We start from the raw sequence: 12,885 nt of genomic DNA, 5'->3' as shown, positions 1-12,885 counted from the left end.
GTGTTCATGGGTGAATAATTCTGTTGGGTCATGGGGTAGGCATGTGTTTTAAGGATCCCGGGGAATTTCTTAAATCAGGTATGCTAAGACACAGAGACGTGGAAATGATTGTCACGAAAGAAGAAATTTATACTCACAGACTCCCAGAAGCAGGAGGCACAGCATGCCACGCAAGGCCACACGGGGAAGCACCACGGTCTGCGAGGAGGCAGAGGGAACAGGAGAGAAATGTGAATGGGAATCTTTCCTGTGGTTTCCACAGGAAGGAATGGACTAGGCAGGGTGAGCTGGCTTAAGATTGGCTGGTGTGTCGAAAAAAACAAAAAAGAAAAAAAATTATTTGCTAGTGTGGATCATTTCAGAGCAGAGGAGCTGTCCGTGGCTGTCTGGCAGCCTGGCCTGGGGTGCTGAGGGTGACAGCACCGCAGAGCAGGTGGTGGACACCGTGAGCTCTGGACAGGTTGGCTGGCATTTGAAAGTCACATTCACGGGAGAGTTGCTTATTATTTCTAGAAACTGGCCAACTCTGGGAGGGGCAGTCTCTCCAACATCAGGCCCTGATGTCAAAGTGTCAGAAGATAGAAAATGAAAGACATGGTTCATACAGCACGCTTAATAATTTTGTAGTAGATTTGGCCAGGTTGTCCTCCCCAAACCTTCCACCAAAGGGAGGCTCTCTCCAATGGTGTGGGAGATTTCTCCTTTCCCTACGTCTCCTCTGACTCTGGGCATCCCCAATCAATGTTTCATTGGATCAGACTGGAGGGGGAAATTGACTAGATTGCAAAAGGCACACACATGCTCCAATGCCTTTCCATTTCCTCCGCAATTAACCACACAATCACCCAGCTGAAGTCTGTAAAGATCCAGCTCAAGGTCAAGTTTTGCTGCTTTGGGCTGGTCTGCTCATTCCACCCAGCCCCTGCCATACTTGCTAGGCCACGTGGGCCTTTTGCTCCCTGGAATGGACCAAGCCCTTTCCCACCTCAGGACCTTTGCACATGCTGTTTCCTCTCCCCCACACCTGTTCACCTAGGGAACTGCTATCCACCCTTTAGAGGGACTTTGAGTGGGTTTTTGGACCTGTTTTCCCATTTATAATAATATTACTCACTTCAGGCTGGGTGTAGCGGCTCACACCTGTAATCCCTAAACTTTGGGAGGCCGAGGCAGGAAGATTGCTTAAGCCCAGGAGTTCCAGACCAGCCTGGGCAACATAGCGAGACACTGTGTCTGGAAAACAAAAATCTACTCCTTCATAGAGTTGCCATAAGGATTAAATAAGATACATAGTTTAAAGCACTTGACACGGTGTTTCAGAAAGTGTTAGGATTGCAGCTCAAGGGGCACCACCTCCAGGAAGCCTTCCCTGACCACCCTGCTCAGGTCAGGTTCCCATGTGTTACCCTTTCTCATGGATTCCTCAATGAATCCTTTTTGGTATGTATCACAAATATAATTAAATAATGACTTGCAATACTATCTGCTTCCTGTTTCTCTTTCCCATTAAGACTATGAGAGCCAGGCACGATGGCTTGTGCCTGTAATCCCAGCAACTCAAGAGACTGAGGCAATCATAGCTCAGTCATAGCTCAGTGGTGCAATCATAGCTCACTGTAATCTCGAACTCTGGGCTCAGTGATCCTCCCGCCTCAACCTCCTGAGTAGCTGGGACTACAGGTGCATGCCCCCATAATTTTTAAAAATTTTTGCAGAGACAGGGGTGGGTGGGGAGGTCTCACTATGTTGCCCCGGCTGGTCTCAAACTCCCAGGCTCAAGTGATCCTCCTGCCTCAGCCTCCCAAAGTGTGGGATGACAGATGTGAGACATCCTGCCTGGTCCTCCAGGTCTTTTTATACGAATAAAGAATAAAATGTAATAATGTTCACATTCCCCCAGGCCTTATCTGCCCAGGCCACAATGGTCAAAGCTCAAACAGAACTCTTGGTGGGTAGGCAGCGCCCCCATGTGATTGCTGAGAATATTTGTTTTTCTGTTCATCTACAAATGCCAAAATTCAATACTCCAGTTGTATCTCCTGTTTGTCCTTCTGAATTGACTTTCACCCTTCTTCCTCCCACACACACCCCACCCAGTCTTGTTCCCTGAACGAAGGCTGAGAACACCACTGGGCTCCCTGCTCTTGTTACTTTCTGAGTTCAGCCAATGAGAGGCTCCAGCAGGAGATGGGCAGGTTGGAGGGGAGAGAGGGCAGGGTCTTTATTCTTCACCCCCCAATGTGGGCTGCATCTAGAGTCGCTTTTAATGCACACAATGCCCCGGAATGATGCTATGTGACTTCTGAGGCTAGGTCAGAAAAAGATACAACTTCCACCTGCTTTCACTGTCTTGGCCGGCTTGCTCTGGGGAGGCCAGCCGCCATGTTGGGAGTATGCTCAATCAGCCAAGTGGGGAGGAATTGAGGCATCCTACAAACAACAGCACCCACCTCCCTCTACTATGGGAGTGAACCCCCTTGGAAGCAGATCAAACCTTCAGATAACTGCAGCCTTGCCCATTATCTTAACTGCAAACTTCTGCAAAAGTCCCTGAGCCAGAACAGCCCAGCAAAGTCACTCCTTGAAATGTGACCCACAAAAACTATATGAAATAATAAGAGTTTAGTGTTTTATGCAGCCAGTAACAAGTTCCCTCTGCTTGGAACTCCCTTCCCCCAGATATCCACATGGGTCCTCCCTCACCTCCTTTGGGTCCCCCATTAGATGTTACTTCCTGTAGCTTTCTCGGATACCCCTTTCCCCATCCCCCATCCTAGTTCATTTTTCATCTCATAGCCCTTGCCATAGCCTGTCCTATCATGTATGTCTCTGCCAGCGCCACGAGGGCAGGGACCTGTGTTTTGTTTGCTGCTGTGTTCACAGTGCCTGGAAAAGTGCCTGCTACAGGATACTTGCTCAATATGGTGGCCACTATGATTGGAACCTAGCAGACCTGATTTGAGTCAGGGCTGGATCAGGTTCCTGCCTGTCTCCTGCCCACTTGGCGCCCACCCTGGCCAAGGGATGGGACATAGCTGTGACCTCCCCCTCCACTGGGCAAATTAGTAATTGGCAACTGTGCTGAGAGAGCCCCTCCAAACCTCCCCATTTCCCTCAGGATAGAATCCTAGGTCCTCTATGCAGCCTACAGTCCCTTGTCCCTGCCTGAAATGCCATCATTCAGTCACAAAGCACCATGAACTGCTTGCAGTTCACTAATACAGTAGTCTCTAGAGTGGGTGTCAACAAAGCTTTGAGGTTCAACGGGAAAACACTAGGACATCTACACTTTTGAATCTCCATATTTTGTTTGCCAAAGAATATATCTTTATATAACAAATAGACTGTTATATAATAATCTACAGAATATATTGGTATAATTGTATTTGCATATAATTTATAAATAAATATGCACCTGGGAGTGGAACTTTTAACATTTTTACTGATAGGAGTGCTCCATTGAAAAAAATGTTTTTGGAATCGTTTACCTCAATGCAAGTTTGCCCCACCCAGGGGACATTTGGTGACGTCTGGTGACATTTTTAGTTGTCACGACTTGGAGTGGGGTAGTACTGGCATCAAGTGGGTGGAGGCCAAGGATGTTGCTCCACTTCCTACGACGCACAGGACACCCCTTCCCCAAAGAGCTGTTGAGCCCAAAATGTCAGTAGTGCCTGGGTTAAGAAGTCCTGCCTCAAAGTCCCAGACTCTTGCTTTGGGGACTTTGCACCGCTGTTTCCTTCTCCCCACCCTGTTTCTCACCTAGCTAAGCTCAAACTTCAGGGACTCTGTACAAACAATCCCCTTCTCCAAAAAGCCATCTCTGATGTCCCCAGGCTGGGCTAAGACCCCACCTAAAGACTCCCCAGGCTTCCTGGGCTGGGTTACAATTCTCCTGGCCCGCGGGGTTCTCAACCTTAGAATTTCCAATGCAGATTCCCTGGAGCCCCTAGACAGCCAGATTCTGCCGGGGCAGCTAGGGGCGAGAACCTGTATTTTTCTGCAAGCACCCCACCACCACCACACACACTGCCTGCCCCTACTACGGGCACACAGCAGGTGGCCCAGGGACTGGTTGAGTGTTTTCGGCAAGCCAGGCGCGCTATTAATCTCTCTGCTCAGATACACGATGCAGGCACTACAACCCTCCCCATTTCACAGAGGTGTAAACTGAGGTTCAGAGAGGTGACCGTGGCTGGGTCAGAGACTAGAGCAAGAAAAGGTCCTACTAAGCGCCCGATTCCTGGGGGAGGAGACAGGGCCAGGAAGAGGGCGATGAACTCCGGGAGCGCGCGCTGGGCGGAGTGGGGGGGGACGCGCGGGGACTCGCTGCGGCCTTCCGATGCGGCCCCGCCCCCACGAGGGACGTGAAGACGCGGACCCCGCGCAGCGTGGGGACATGTGACCGACTGCAGAGGCCGCGCCACCTCCCCCGCCCGAGGTCTGCGCGCTCCGCCGCAGGGTGCAGACCCCGGGTGCCCGCCCGGGTTCGGGGCGCAAGAGCAGAGGCGGAGCCGGGGCGGAGCCAGCGCGACTGGTCCCCCCCTGAAACGAAAGCGAAAGAGGGGCCGGGGAAGAAGGGCGGAGCCGGCCCGAGGCACCGCCCCCTGCCCTGCGCGGCGGCTGGACCGACGGGCGCGCCCAGGTAGGGGGGCGGCAGGGCCGCGCAGTGCGGACCCTCGCTGGGACCCGCGCCGCCGCCACCATGTCTCAGGAAGGTGTGGAGGTAGGAGATGCCGCCAGCTGGGCCGGGGGGCCGCGACAGACGCCGAGGAGGGGCTGGGGGCGCGGAGGGGGCTCCGCAGTTCCTTGGGGACTCCATCCTAAGCGCAGGCCTTCCCCCTGGGCTGGCGCTCGCCCCGCTCGAAAAAGAAAGTGACTCCCACATCTCCCCAGAGCGAAATGCGGCCTCCCCCGAGGAAAAGCGGGGGCTGCAGGGTCAGGGGTCAGAGGCCAGGGATAACCCAGCCGCTCCCCCTCTTAGGCTGGGACGCTCGCCCCAGTCCGCGCCTTCCCCCAGTGCCCTGTGGGGACTTTGGCTTTTTCCAGGAAATGCCGTAGAGGGATGGGAAGGGGGGGGGACGGGCAGCGGAGGCCAAAACCAAGGGTCAAGTTCAGGCCGGGAGATCGATGCCTAGAGATGGGGGAGGGGCGATCGTGCCTCTCAGTCCCCCACCGGTGCACCCCTGTCCCCATCCCAGCTGGAGAAGAGCGTCCGGCGCCTCCGGGAGAAGTTTCATGGCAAGGTATCCTCCAGGAAGGCGGGGGCCTTGATGAGGAAATTTGGCAGCGACCACACCGGAGTGGGGCGCTCCATCGTGTACGGTGAGCCTGCGGGGGTCCCGGGACTGGTGCCGGGAACGGGAACGCGCGTGGGACCGCCGAGGGGGCGTGGTGTAGGGAGAGGCGTTGAGATCATCTCTCCAGGAGAGGGTCCCAGCCTGGGAGAGGGGTGTGTTGCGGCTCCGGGCGGCCTGGAACTCCTACAGACCCTTCACGGGCCTTTCACTTAAACATTTACTCTCTCACCAGGGGTGAAGCAGAAAGACGGCCAAGAACTGAGTAATGGCCTGGATGCCCAGGTAACCTGTCCCCTCCCCTGTCCTCCCTCAAAGACCAGGTCACCATGGGAGGGAGACCCGACGCATCCATGGTGACCCTGTCTGGAGCAGGAGGGATTGGGTATTGCTGGTCCACAGCTCACCACCCAACCTCCTTCACTTTGTTACTCCTCAATCATGCGTCCTGCCAGGGAGCCTGCACACAGTAGGTGCTCATTATGTGCTGATTGTTTTAAATGGAGGAGAGAGCCATGAAACCAGGCGGTGAGATGAGCCAGGGTTATTGCCATCACTGGGAGCCCCAGAAGTCAGGGAGGGCTTCCTGGAGGAGGGGGTGCCAAATCTCCAAGGATGGGGAAGCGTGAGCCCTGGGAAGGGAATAGCCAGGCATAAAAGGGGTCTGGGTGTGGGGGGAAGGGAATGGTGTGAGCAAAGGCTGGGAGGTGAGAGAGGGTAACTGTCAGCGACAGTCTCTAGAAAGGCTGTGATGAGGAGACAGGGGAGGAGAGAGTGGCAGGGGAGCCCTTGTATTGAATGAGTGAATGAGTCAATGAATGAATGAAAGGCTTTTTGAAGCACAGGTGTGACGCGGCCACTGCCTCTTACACAGCTTTGGTAGTGTGAGACTGTCGATTTTGCCTGCCCTGGGAGGCCCCGCGTAGAGTTGTTAAAGAATATAATTAAATATGTATTATACTTTCTCTGTTTATACGTATAAAGAGTATGATAAAAATAATAGCAAAAGGAAACACTGATTGGGCACGTCCCCTGTGGCGAGACTCCAGGAGTTGACTTATTTCATCAGCACAGTGACCCCGTGAGACAGGTCCTATTATTTCCCCATTTCACAGACAAGGAAACTGAGGCACAGAGTGCCGATGTCACTTGCCAGGTTCGCACAGCAGGCAAAGCGGCAGCTGGGATTTGAACCCTGGCCACCTGGAGTCAGAGCCTGGACTCTGAGATGCCCATCAGTGGGGACCCACAGCGAGTGAGTGGCTTGCTCACTTTCCCACACTGGAAGTGGTAGAGCCAGGATTCGAACCTGCATCTCTCTGAATCCAGAGCCCAAGCACTTAGGCTAAAGCAACTCGGCCTCAAAGAGGTGATGTGTCACCATACCAAGTGTGTGGCATTTGCAGGCAGGAAGGGAGCATGGGGTTTAGGCCTCACTCAGGGTGATCTCAGGTAAGCCATCCCCTGGCTCTGGCCTCAGTTTCCCCATCTGAGCAATAAAGACAACAGATGTGCCCACCTCTCAGGGCTGCTATGAGGTAACTTAAGTCCACATCCCTGGCCCTCAATAAGTTCTGGTGTCTCCATCTAGGACCCACCAGAGGACATGAAGCAGGACCAGGACATCCAGGTGAGTTGGTGGCTGGGGTGAGAGCAGGGTGTGGGATGGAGCAAGGAGACATTCCTGAGCACAAGAGGAAGGATGTCCACTGGGACAGGAGGAGGACCCGTCTATAGGAAGAGAAGGGCTGATATATGTTTATGTTGGAAGAGGAGGGGTGACCTCCCTCTTGTCCCCACCAACCCCATCCCTCAGGCAGTGGCGACCTCCCTCCTGCCGCTGACAGAAGCCAACCTACGCATGTTCCAACGCGCCCAGGACGACCTCATCCCTGCTGTGGACCGGCAGTTTGCCTGCTCTTCCTGTGACCACGTCTGGTGGCGCCGCGTGCCCCAGAGGAAGGAGGTGATAACCCACAACTTGACCTTGATTCTGTCCCGAACTCCACTCCTGATCCCCGTCCTCAGGGGATGCCTTGGACCTAAGGACATCAGGCTTTGAGAGCCCAACCCCTGACCTCCCTCCAACCTCAGTGCTCAACCTTGATCTTGCAAAGGAGGCAGGGAGCCCAGATTTGTCGTGTTTGCCAATTTCCTTGGTGTAAGTCACTGAACGTGCAGTTGGGCAGCTCACGCCAAAGCCAGCCGCTGCCGTACACCGCCAGCCCCAGACACATCTGACTTCCCCTGGTCCCCCTCTGTGCCACACCCCCAGGTATCCCGGTGCCGCAAATGCCGAAAGCGCTACGACCCGGTGCCAGCCGACAAGATGTGGGGCCTGGCTGAGTTCCACTGCCCGAAGTGTCGGCACAACTTCCGGTGAGGGCGCTGACCCCCACCCCCCACCCTCGGCCCTGCCCCACCCCAGCCCTGCCCCTCCCCGCCCCGGCCCCACCCCGGCCCAGCCTGGCCCTCGGACCCTCACAGCCCTGCCCGCCCCCAGGGGCTGGGCACAGATGGGGTCCCGGTCCCCCTGCTACGGGTGCGGCTTCCCCGTGTATCCAACACGGATCCTCCCCCCGCGCTGGGACCGGGACATGGATCGCCGCAGTACCCACACCCACTCCTGCTCAGCGGCCGACTGCTACAACCGGCGAGGTGAGGCCCCCCTCCCCACCCTGGGTGGTGTGCATCCACCTCTGTGGTCCTAAGTACTAGATCACCTGCCTCTTCCACGTGCCTCCTAAGCCCTCAGCCCACTTCGTCTCCCGTGGTTCCCACAGTGGCAGCCCCTCCTTCTGTGTGTCTTCCATAGCCTGCCCCCGTGGCCCATGCCCAAGGGTCCCAATGGGTCTGTCTTTTTAGCTCCTGTGTCCTGTAGTCTCAGGTGCTCCCCACATCCCTGGGTCTGCTGTAGCTTCGACACCTCTGACTTTCCTGTAGCTCTGGCCCCCCTATCCTGTGGCTTCAGCCCTTCCTCCCCGGGGACTCATGGGACCTCGAGTCCCACCACCTCAGCACCTCTTCCTCCCCAGAGCCCCACGTGCCTGGGACATCCTGTGCACACCCCAAGAGCCGGAAGCAGAACCACCTCCCCAAAGTCCTCCACCCCAGCAACCCCCACATCAGCAGTGGCTCCACTGTGGCCACCTGCCTCAGCCAGGGTGGCTTGGAAGACCTGGACAACCTCATTCTGGAGGACCTGAAAGAGGAGGAGGAGGAGGCAGAGGAGGAGGAGGAGGGCGGCAGGCACAGGGAGTGACCCCTGCCGGTGCAGACACAAAACAGACACGGTCTGTGGAAACTTTGTCTTGTTATAAAATATGGTCTCAAACTGAGATATCAGTGCCCGTGGGGAGCCATCTGGGTCTGAGATATTGGCGGGGGGTTCCTGGGTCCCATTTTGGGGGGGATAGCCCCAGGTAACAGACCCAACATGGAAAGTTCTGTGGGACATATCAGCACTGGGCCACAAAGGAGGTGTGGCCAGGACAACTTGGGCCCCCCTGGGGCCTGAGGGACAGATACACATATAGTCACAGCCTCAGGGGCCGGATCAGCATGGCAGCCTTCTTGAGCGAGTATGCCCCGCCACGAAACTCAGCCCAGTAGACGCCATCCTGGTAGCGGCTTCGGTAATGGCCACCGCGGTGCCACACACCGTTGAGGTTGGAGTGGGCGCAGGCATGGTACCACCAGCCTCCCCGCTGATACAGGGCACAGTTGCCTGAGGGGAGAGAAAGTCCATGTCCCCTCATCAGAATAAAAGCCGGTACCAGCACCTTACAGTGCAAGGCTTTTGCCAGGCATCCCCTGGCTTTACCTATTCTTATCAAATACAAGCCCTGATCTTCCATCTCCTCACCAAAATAGGAGCCCTTGTTCCCCCACCCACTTTCTTCCAAGTAACAGCCTTAATTCCTTCCCTATCTCCTTACCAAAATACAGGTCACACCTTTCCCACCTTTTCTGCAAACTAGGAGTCTACTGCTCATTTCTTTATCAAGGAAAAAATAAATCTTCTCTACTTCTAGAAATAGAGTTCTAGCTTTCACCCTCTCTCTGCCCTTCCCCAGAACAGGGTCTTGACTCTTTTATTGTCTCATCAGAGAAGGAATTTGGGTTCTCTATTTCCTCACCAAAATAAAAGTCCTGTCTCTTGTTCTCTTGCCAGAATAAAAGCTTGCTTATCCTGATACTTAACCAGAGGAGCGTCTTACCTATCACACCACCTTTCATTCATTCCCCCACCAGAACAGGACTCCCACCTCCCCTATATACACTCCCACCAGAATAAGAGCTCTCCTTACCAGAATAAGAGTCTCGGTCCCTATCCACGGTGCTGAAAGGCTTGTCATTGTGCCAGGAAAGAGAGTCCCCAGCATCACCATGGTACTGGCCAAGTCGCAGGCGGTAGTGGTCACTCTCAGGTTCCAGGGAGAAGCCATCATAGTGGGCACGTGCTCCCCGACCCCCCCAATCCTCCAGGAGCACCAGCAGCTCGTGGTCCCCATGGCTGGTCAACTGATACACAGGTTCAAGGCCCAGCCAGTACTCTCCATCGGGCTGCCCAAAGCCCACCTGGAGAGGCAGGAAAGTCACGAGGTGAGGAACACGGGCTCCCCACCCCCCCTGCCCTGCTCCTGCCCACCTGCACCCACCTTGTAGTGCTGCCAGGTAGTGAAGAAATTGACAGAGCCATCTTGCCTCCGCTGGATCACGGTCCAGCCGCCACCCTCCAGCTGCTGCTCACACCACACCGACACCACAAGCCGGCCCATTCGTAACTCATACACTCCACTCTGCTGGTGGCCTGCCCGGTGGGCTTCTGCACAATCCCGCCAGGGGCCTTTGGGCACAGGGATATGGAGGAGGCACAGTGGGGCCAACCAATCCCTTACTGAAGTAAAAGTCCAGATTCTCACAGGTCCTCTCCCCAGAATGGACGTCCTACCTCTCCCATTTCCTCACGAGAATAAGAGCCCTTTACCTGAGTAAGACTCTAGGTCCCTATTCTCTCACCAGAGCAAATGTGAAGTCTGGGGTTCTATGGTCTCCTTGCCAAAATATAAGTTCTGAACATGGTACTCTAAACCTACTCAAATTTCTCACCAAAATCCACCATCCTCTTATCAAATTAAGAGTATCTCTTCAATTTCTTATTTTTCCTATTTTCACAGTGTAGTAAGAAGCTTGGTCTTTTTATATCAGAATGAGAGCCATATCTATCTCTGTTCCACTATCAGAATAAAAGCCTCATTTTCTCTGGTCCTCTCACCACAAAAGGAATCTGCCATTACAATCCTGCCTCCTCTGTTTCCCTCTACCCACACTGTACTGGGAATCCCCTGGCTCACAGTCATGCCATTGTCTTACCTGCTGGCTTGGTGGGGACGGCAGGGTGCCCTGCAGGCATAGGAGAGGCCAAGGGCCCCTGCTGTCTCAGGGTCTGGTCTCTCTGGGGCTGTGGGGCTGGATCCAGCCTTCTGCTTGTGCCATTGGTGCCACCCACCAGACTGACTGGGACCACAGGCACCAGGGGCGGTGGCAGGACCTGGGGTAACCAAAAAAGTCAGGCATAATTGCACTAACCCTCGGGGTCCCAGGGATGGTGGATGCATCTCCTAGCTCCCAAATGATCTGGGTACCAGGCAGCGGGGCTGTCCCAGCCCTAGAAATGCTTCCTCCCCAGTGGCTAACTCTTGTCTTTCAAGCACACAGAGCTGAGCTTAAATGCCTGCTCTGGTGTTCACAGCTTAACCGATCTGTGCCTCCGTCTCCTTTTCTGTAAAGTAGGAGTAACGAGTTCATGCAACCATGACTAACTTACTGAATTCTCCTACCGACCCTGTCAGGTAGGAACTGTCCCAGAGCAACAACCTCTTATCCAAAACCCAGGGCCAGACACGTTCTAGAATTCAGAGTAACATTGCAGGGTTTAGACACAGTGACACGGGGCATTATGTAGATGTCTATCTGTATATAAAAATGTGTGTGTGTTATACATAAAACCTCTAATGGAGTCTTTGGACGCTTAATTATAGGATCCTATGAATATTCACATTAAGTGGATAAGTAAAGACTATAAATAGCCACCCATCACTTTTTGACCCAAATAAGTTAACGAGATGGGGGCAGGTAGGAGAGCGGTTTGCAGGGTTTTCAGATTTCTGAACTGATCCCCGTGATCCTGGGGGTTGCAGGAGGCCCATTTCACAGACGATGGTGCTATCCAGGGAGGCTCCAAGGTTACCTGCTGCTGCTGCCCGCCCGCGCCCCCCGGACACAGGCGCTCCAGGCGGGCTATGAGGCCGCTCTGCTGGCTCACCAGCTGCGCCAGCTCGCGGAACTTGACGTCCAGCTGGTGGAACCGGGCGGCTGCGCGCTGCGCCTCGGCCGACGCGTTGAGCACGCGCTCCCCGAGCAGGGCGAGGGCAGCGGTAGGCTCCGCCCCCGGCCCGGGGCCCGCCCCCGGCCCCGCCTCGTGCTGCAGCTGCGCGCGCAGCTGGCCCAGGCGCGCGCTCAGGCCGCGGCTCTCCTTGCGCAGCGCGCGCACCTCGCCGGCCACGGCGCCGTCGGCCGCCGCCAGCTTCTGCAGCTCGCGCAGCAGCTCCTCGTGGCGGCCCACGCGCATGCGCAGCGCCGCCAACTCGCTGGCGTTCACGGCCTCGGGCGCCGGCCGCGCGGCCGCCGGTCCGCTCCAGCACACGGCGCCCGTGAACTTCTGCTGCGGCAGCACGAAGGTGTAGGTGCAGCGCGGGGCGCCCGCCCGCGCCCACGACGCGCCCAGCAGGAGCAGTAGCTGCAGCGCGCGCAGCCGGGGCGCCCACATGGCAGACCTGCAGGCAGAGCAGGAACGGGAGGAAAATGGGACCTCGCGGGCCCGGCCAGACCCGTCGGTTCCCACGCGAGTTTCTACACGGGCGCGGCTCCGGGGCCAAAATTCCCCGTCTCGAGTTCCTTCCCGCCCCCCTTCGGCTGGAGGGCCCCAGGGGGATCTCGCCCTGGCCTCTCCACCAGGCGCCCTGCGGGACAACTTGGCTTTCCTGCATCCATTCAGCAAGGAATCACTGAGCGCATAATGTGTGCCAGCCTCTGTTCTGGGCGCTGGGAATACAGTCAGGAACAGAACAGACGAAAATCCCTGCCCTGGGGACGGGCGCGGTGGCTCAAACCTGTAATCCCAGCTCTTTGGGAGGCCGAGGCGGGAGGATAGCTTGAGGCCAGGAGTTTGACACCAGCCTGAGCAAGAGCGAGACCCCATATCTATTAAAAATAGAAAAATTAGCCAGGCATTGTGGCCTTAGCCTGTAGTCTCAGCTCTGGGAGGCTGAGGCAGGAGGATCACTTGAACCCAGGAGTTTGACGTTGCAGTGAGCTAGGATGACGCCACTGCACTCTAGCCCAAGAAACAGAGCAAAAGACCCTGTCTCAATAAGGAAAAAAAAAAAAAATCCCTGTTTGGTGGACAAGAAACAAAATATTAAGTACTTTTCTTTTTTAAAAAATTTTTACATTTTTTTCTTTTTTTACTCACCTACTCACTTCAATACATAAGTACTGTATAGGATGAATGGAGTATATTAGA

General features: G+C 55.4%; 2 protein-coding genes across 3 annotated transcripts; one reads left to right on the top strand and one right to left on the bottom strand.

Moving 5' to 3' along the window:
• The first annotated feature begins 4,401 nt into the window (after window positions 1-4,401).
• Window positions 4,402-9,493, top strand: SHFL (shiftless antiviral inhibitor of ribosomal frameshifting). 2 transcript variants are annotated; one of them, XM_045546788.1, is made up of 8 exons: window positions 4,402-4,726; window positions 5,202-5,325; window positions 5,533-5,582; window positions 6,889-6,927; window positions 7,114-7,263; window positions 7,573-7,676; window positions 7,801-7,955; window positions 8,333-9,493. In XM_045546788.1, exons 1-8 carry the CDS (start codon window positions 4,706-4,708, stop codon window positions 8,557-8,559), a joined length of 870 nt encoding a protein of 289 aa, XP_045402744.1. In that variant the 5' UTR covers window positions 4,402-4,705; the 3' UTR covers window positions 8,560-9,493. The 2 variants fall into 2 exon arrangements, with proteins under 2 accessions (XP_045402744.1, XP_045402735.1); XM_045546779.1 differs by having other exon boundaries at window positions 7,785-7,955.
• Window positions 8,603-12,129, bottom strand: ANGPTL6 (angiopoietin like 6). Its single transcript, XM_045546764.1, has 5 exons — window positions 11,551-12,129; window positions 10,674-10,851; window positions 9,959-10,146; window positions 9,608-9,878; window positions 8,603-9,024 (listed from the first exon to the last, which is right to left on the bottom strand). The coding sequence occupies exons 1-5, from the start codon at window positions 12,127-12,129 to the stop codon at window positions 8,834-8,836; spliced, it is 1,407 nt and encodes a 468-aa protein (XP_045402720.1). The 3' UTR covers window positions 8,603-8,833.
• Window positions 12,130-12,885: the final 756 nt, after the last annotated feature.

This window comes from Lemur catta, chromosome 1 (assembly GCF_020740605.2).
Source record: "Lemur catta isolate mLemCat1 chromosome 1, mLemCat1.pri, whole genome shotgun sequence".
Taxonomy (NCBI): Eukaryota; Metazoa; Chordata; class Mammalia; order Primates; family Lemuridae; genus Lemur; species Lemur catta.
Note: the sequence above shows the minus strand (reverse complement) of the source record. Positions and strands in the feature narration are given on the sequence as shown.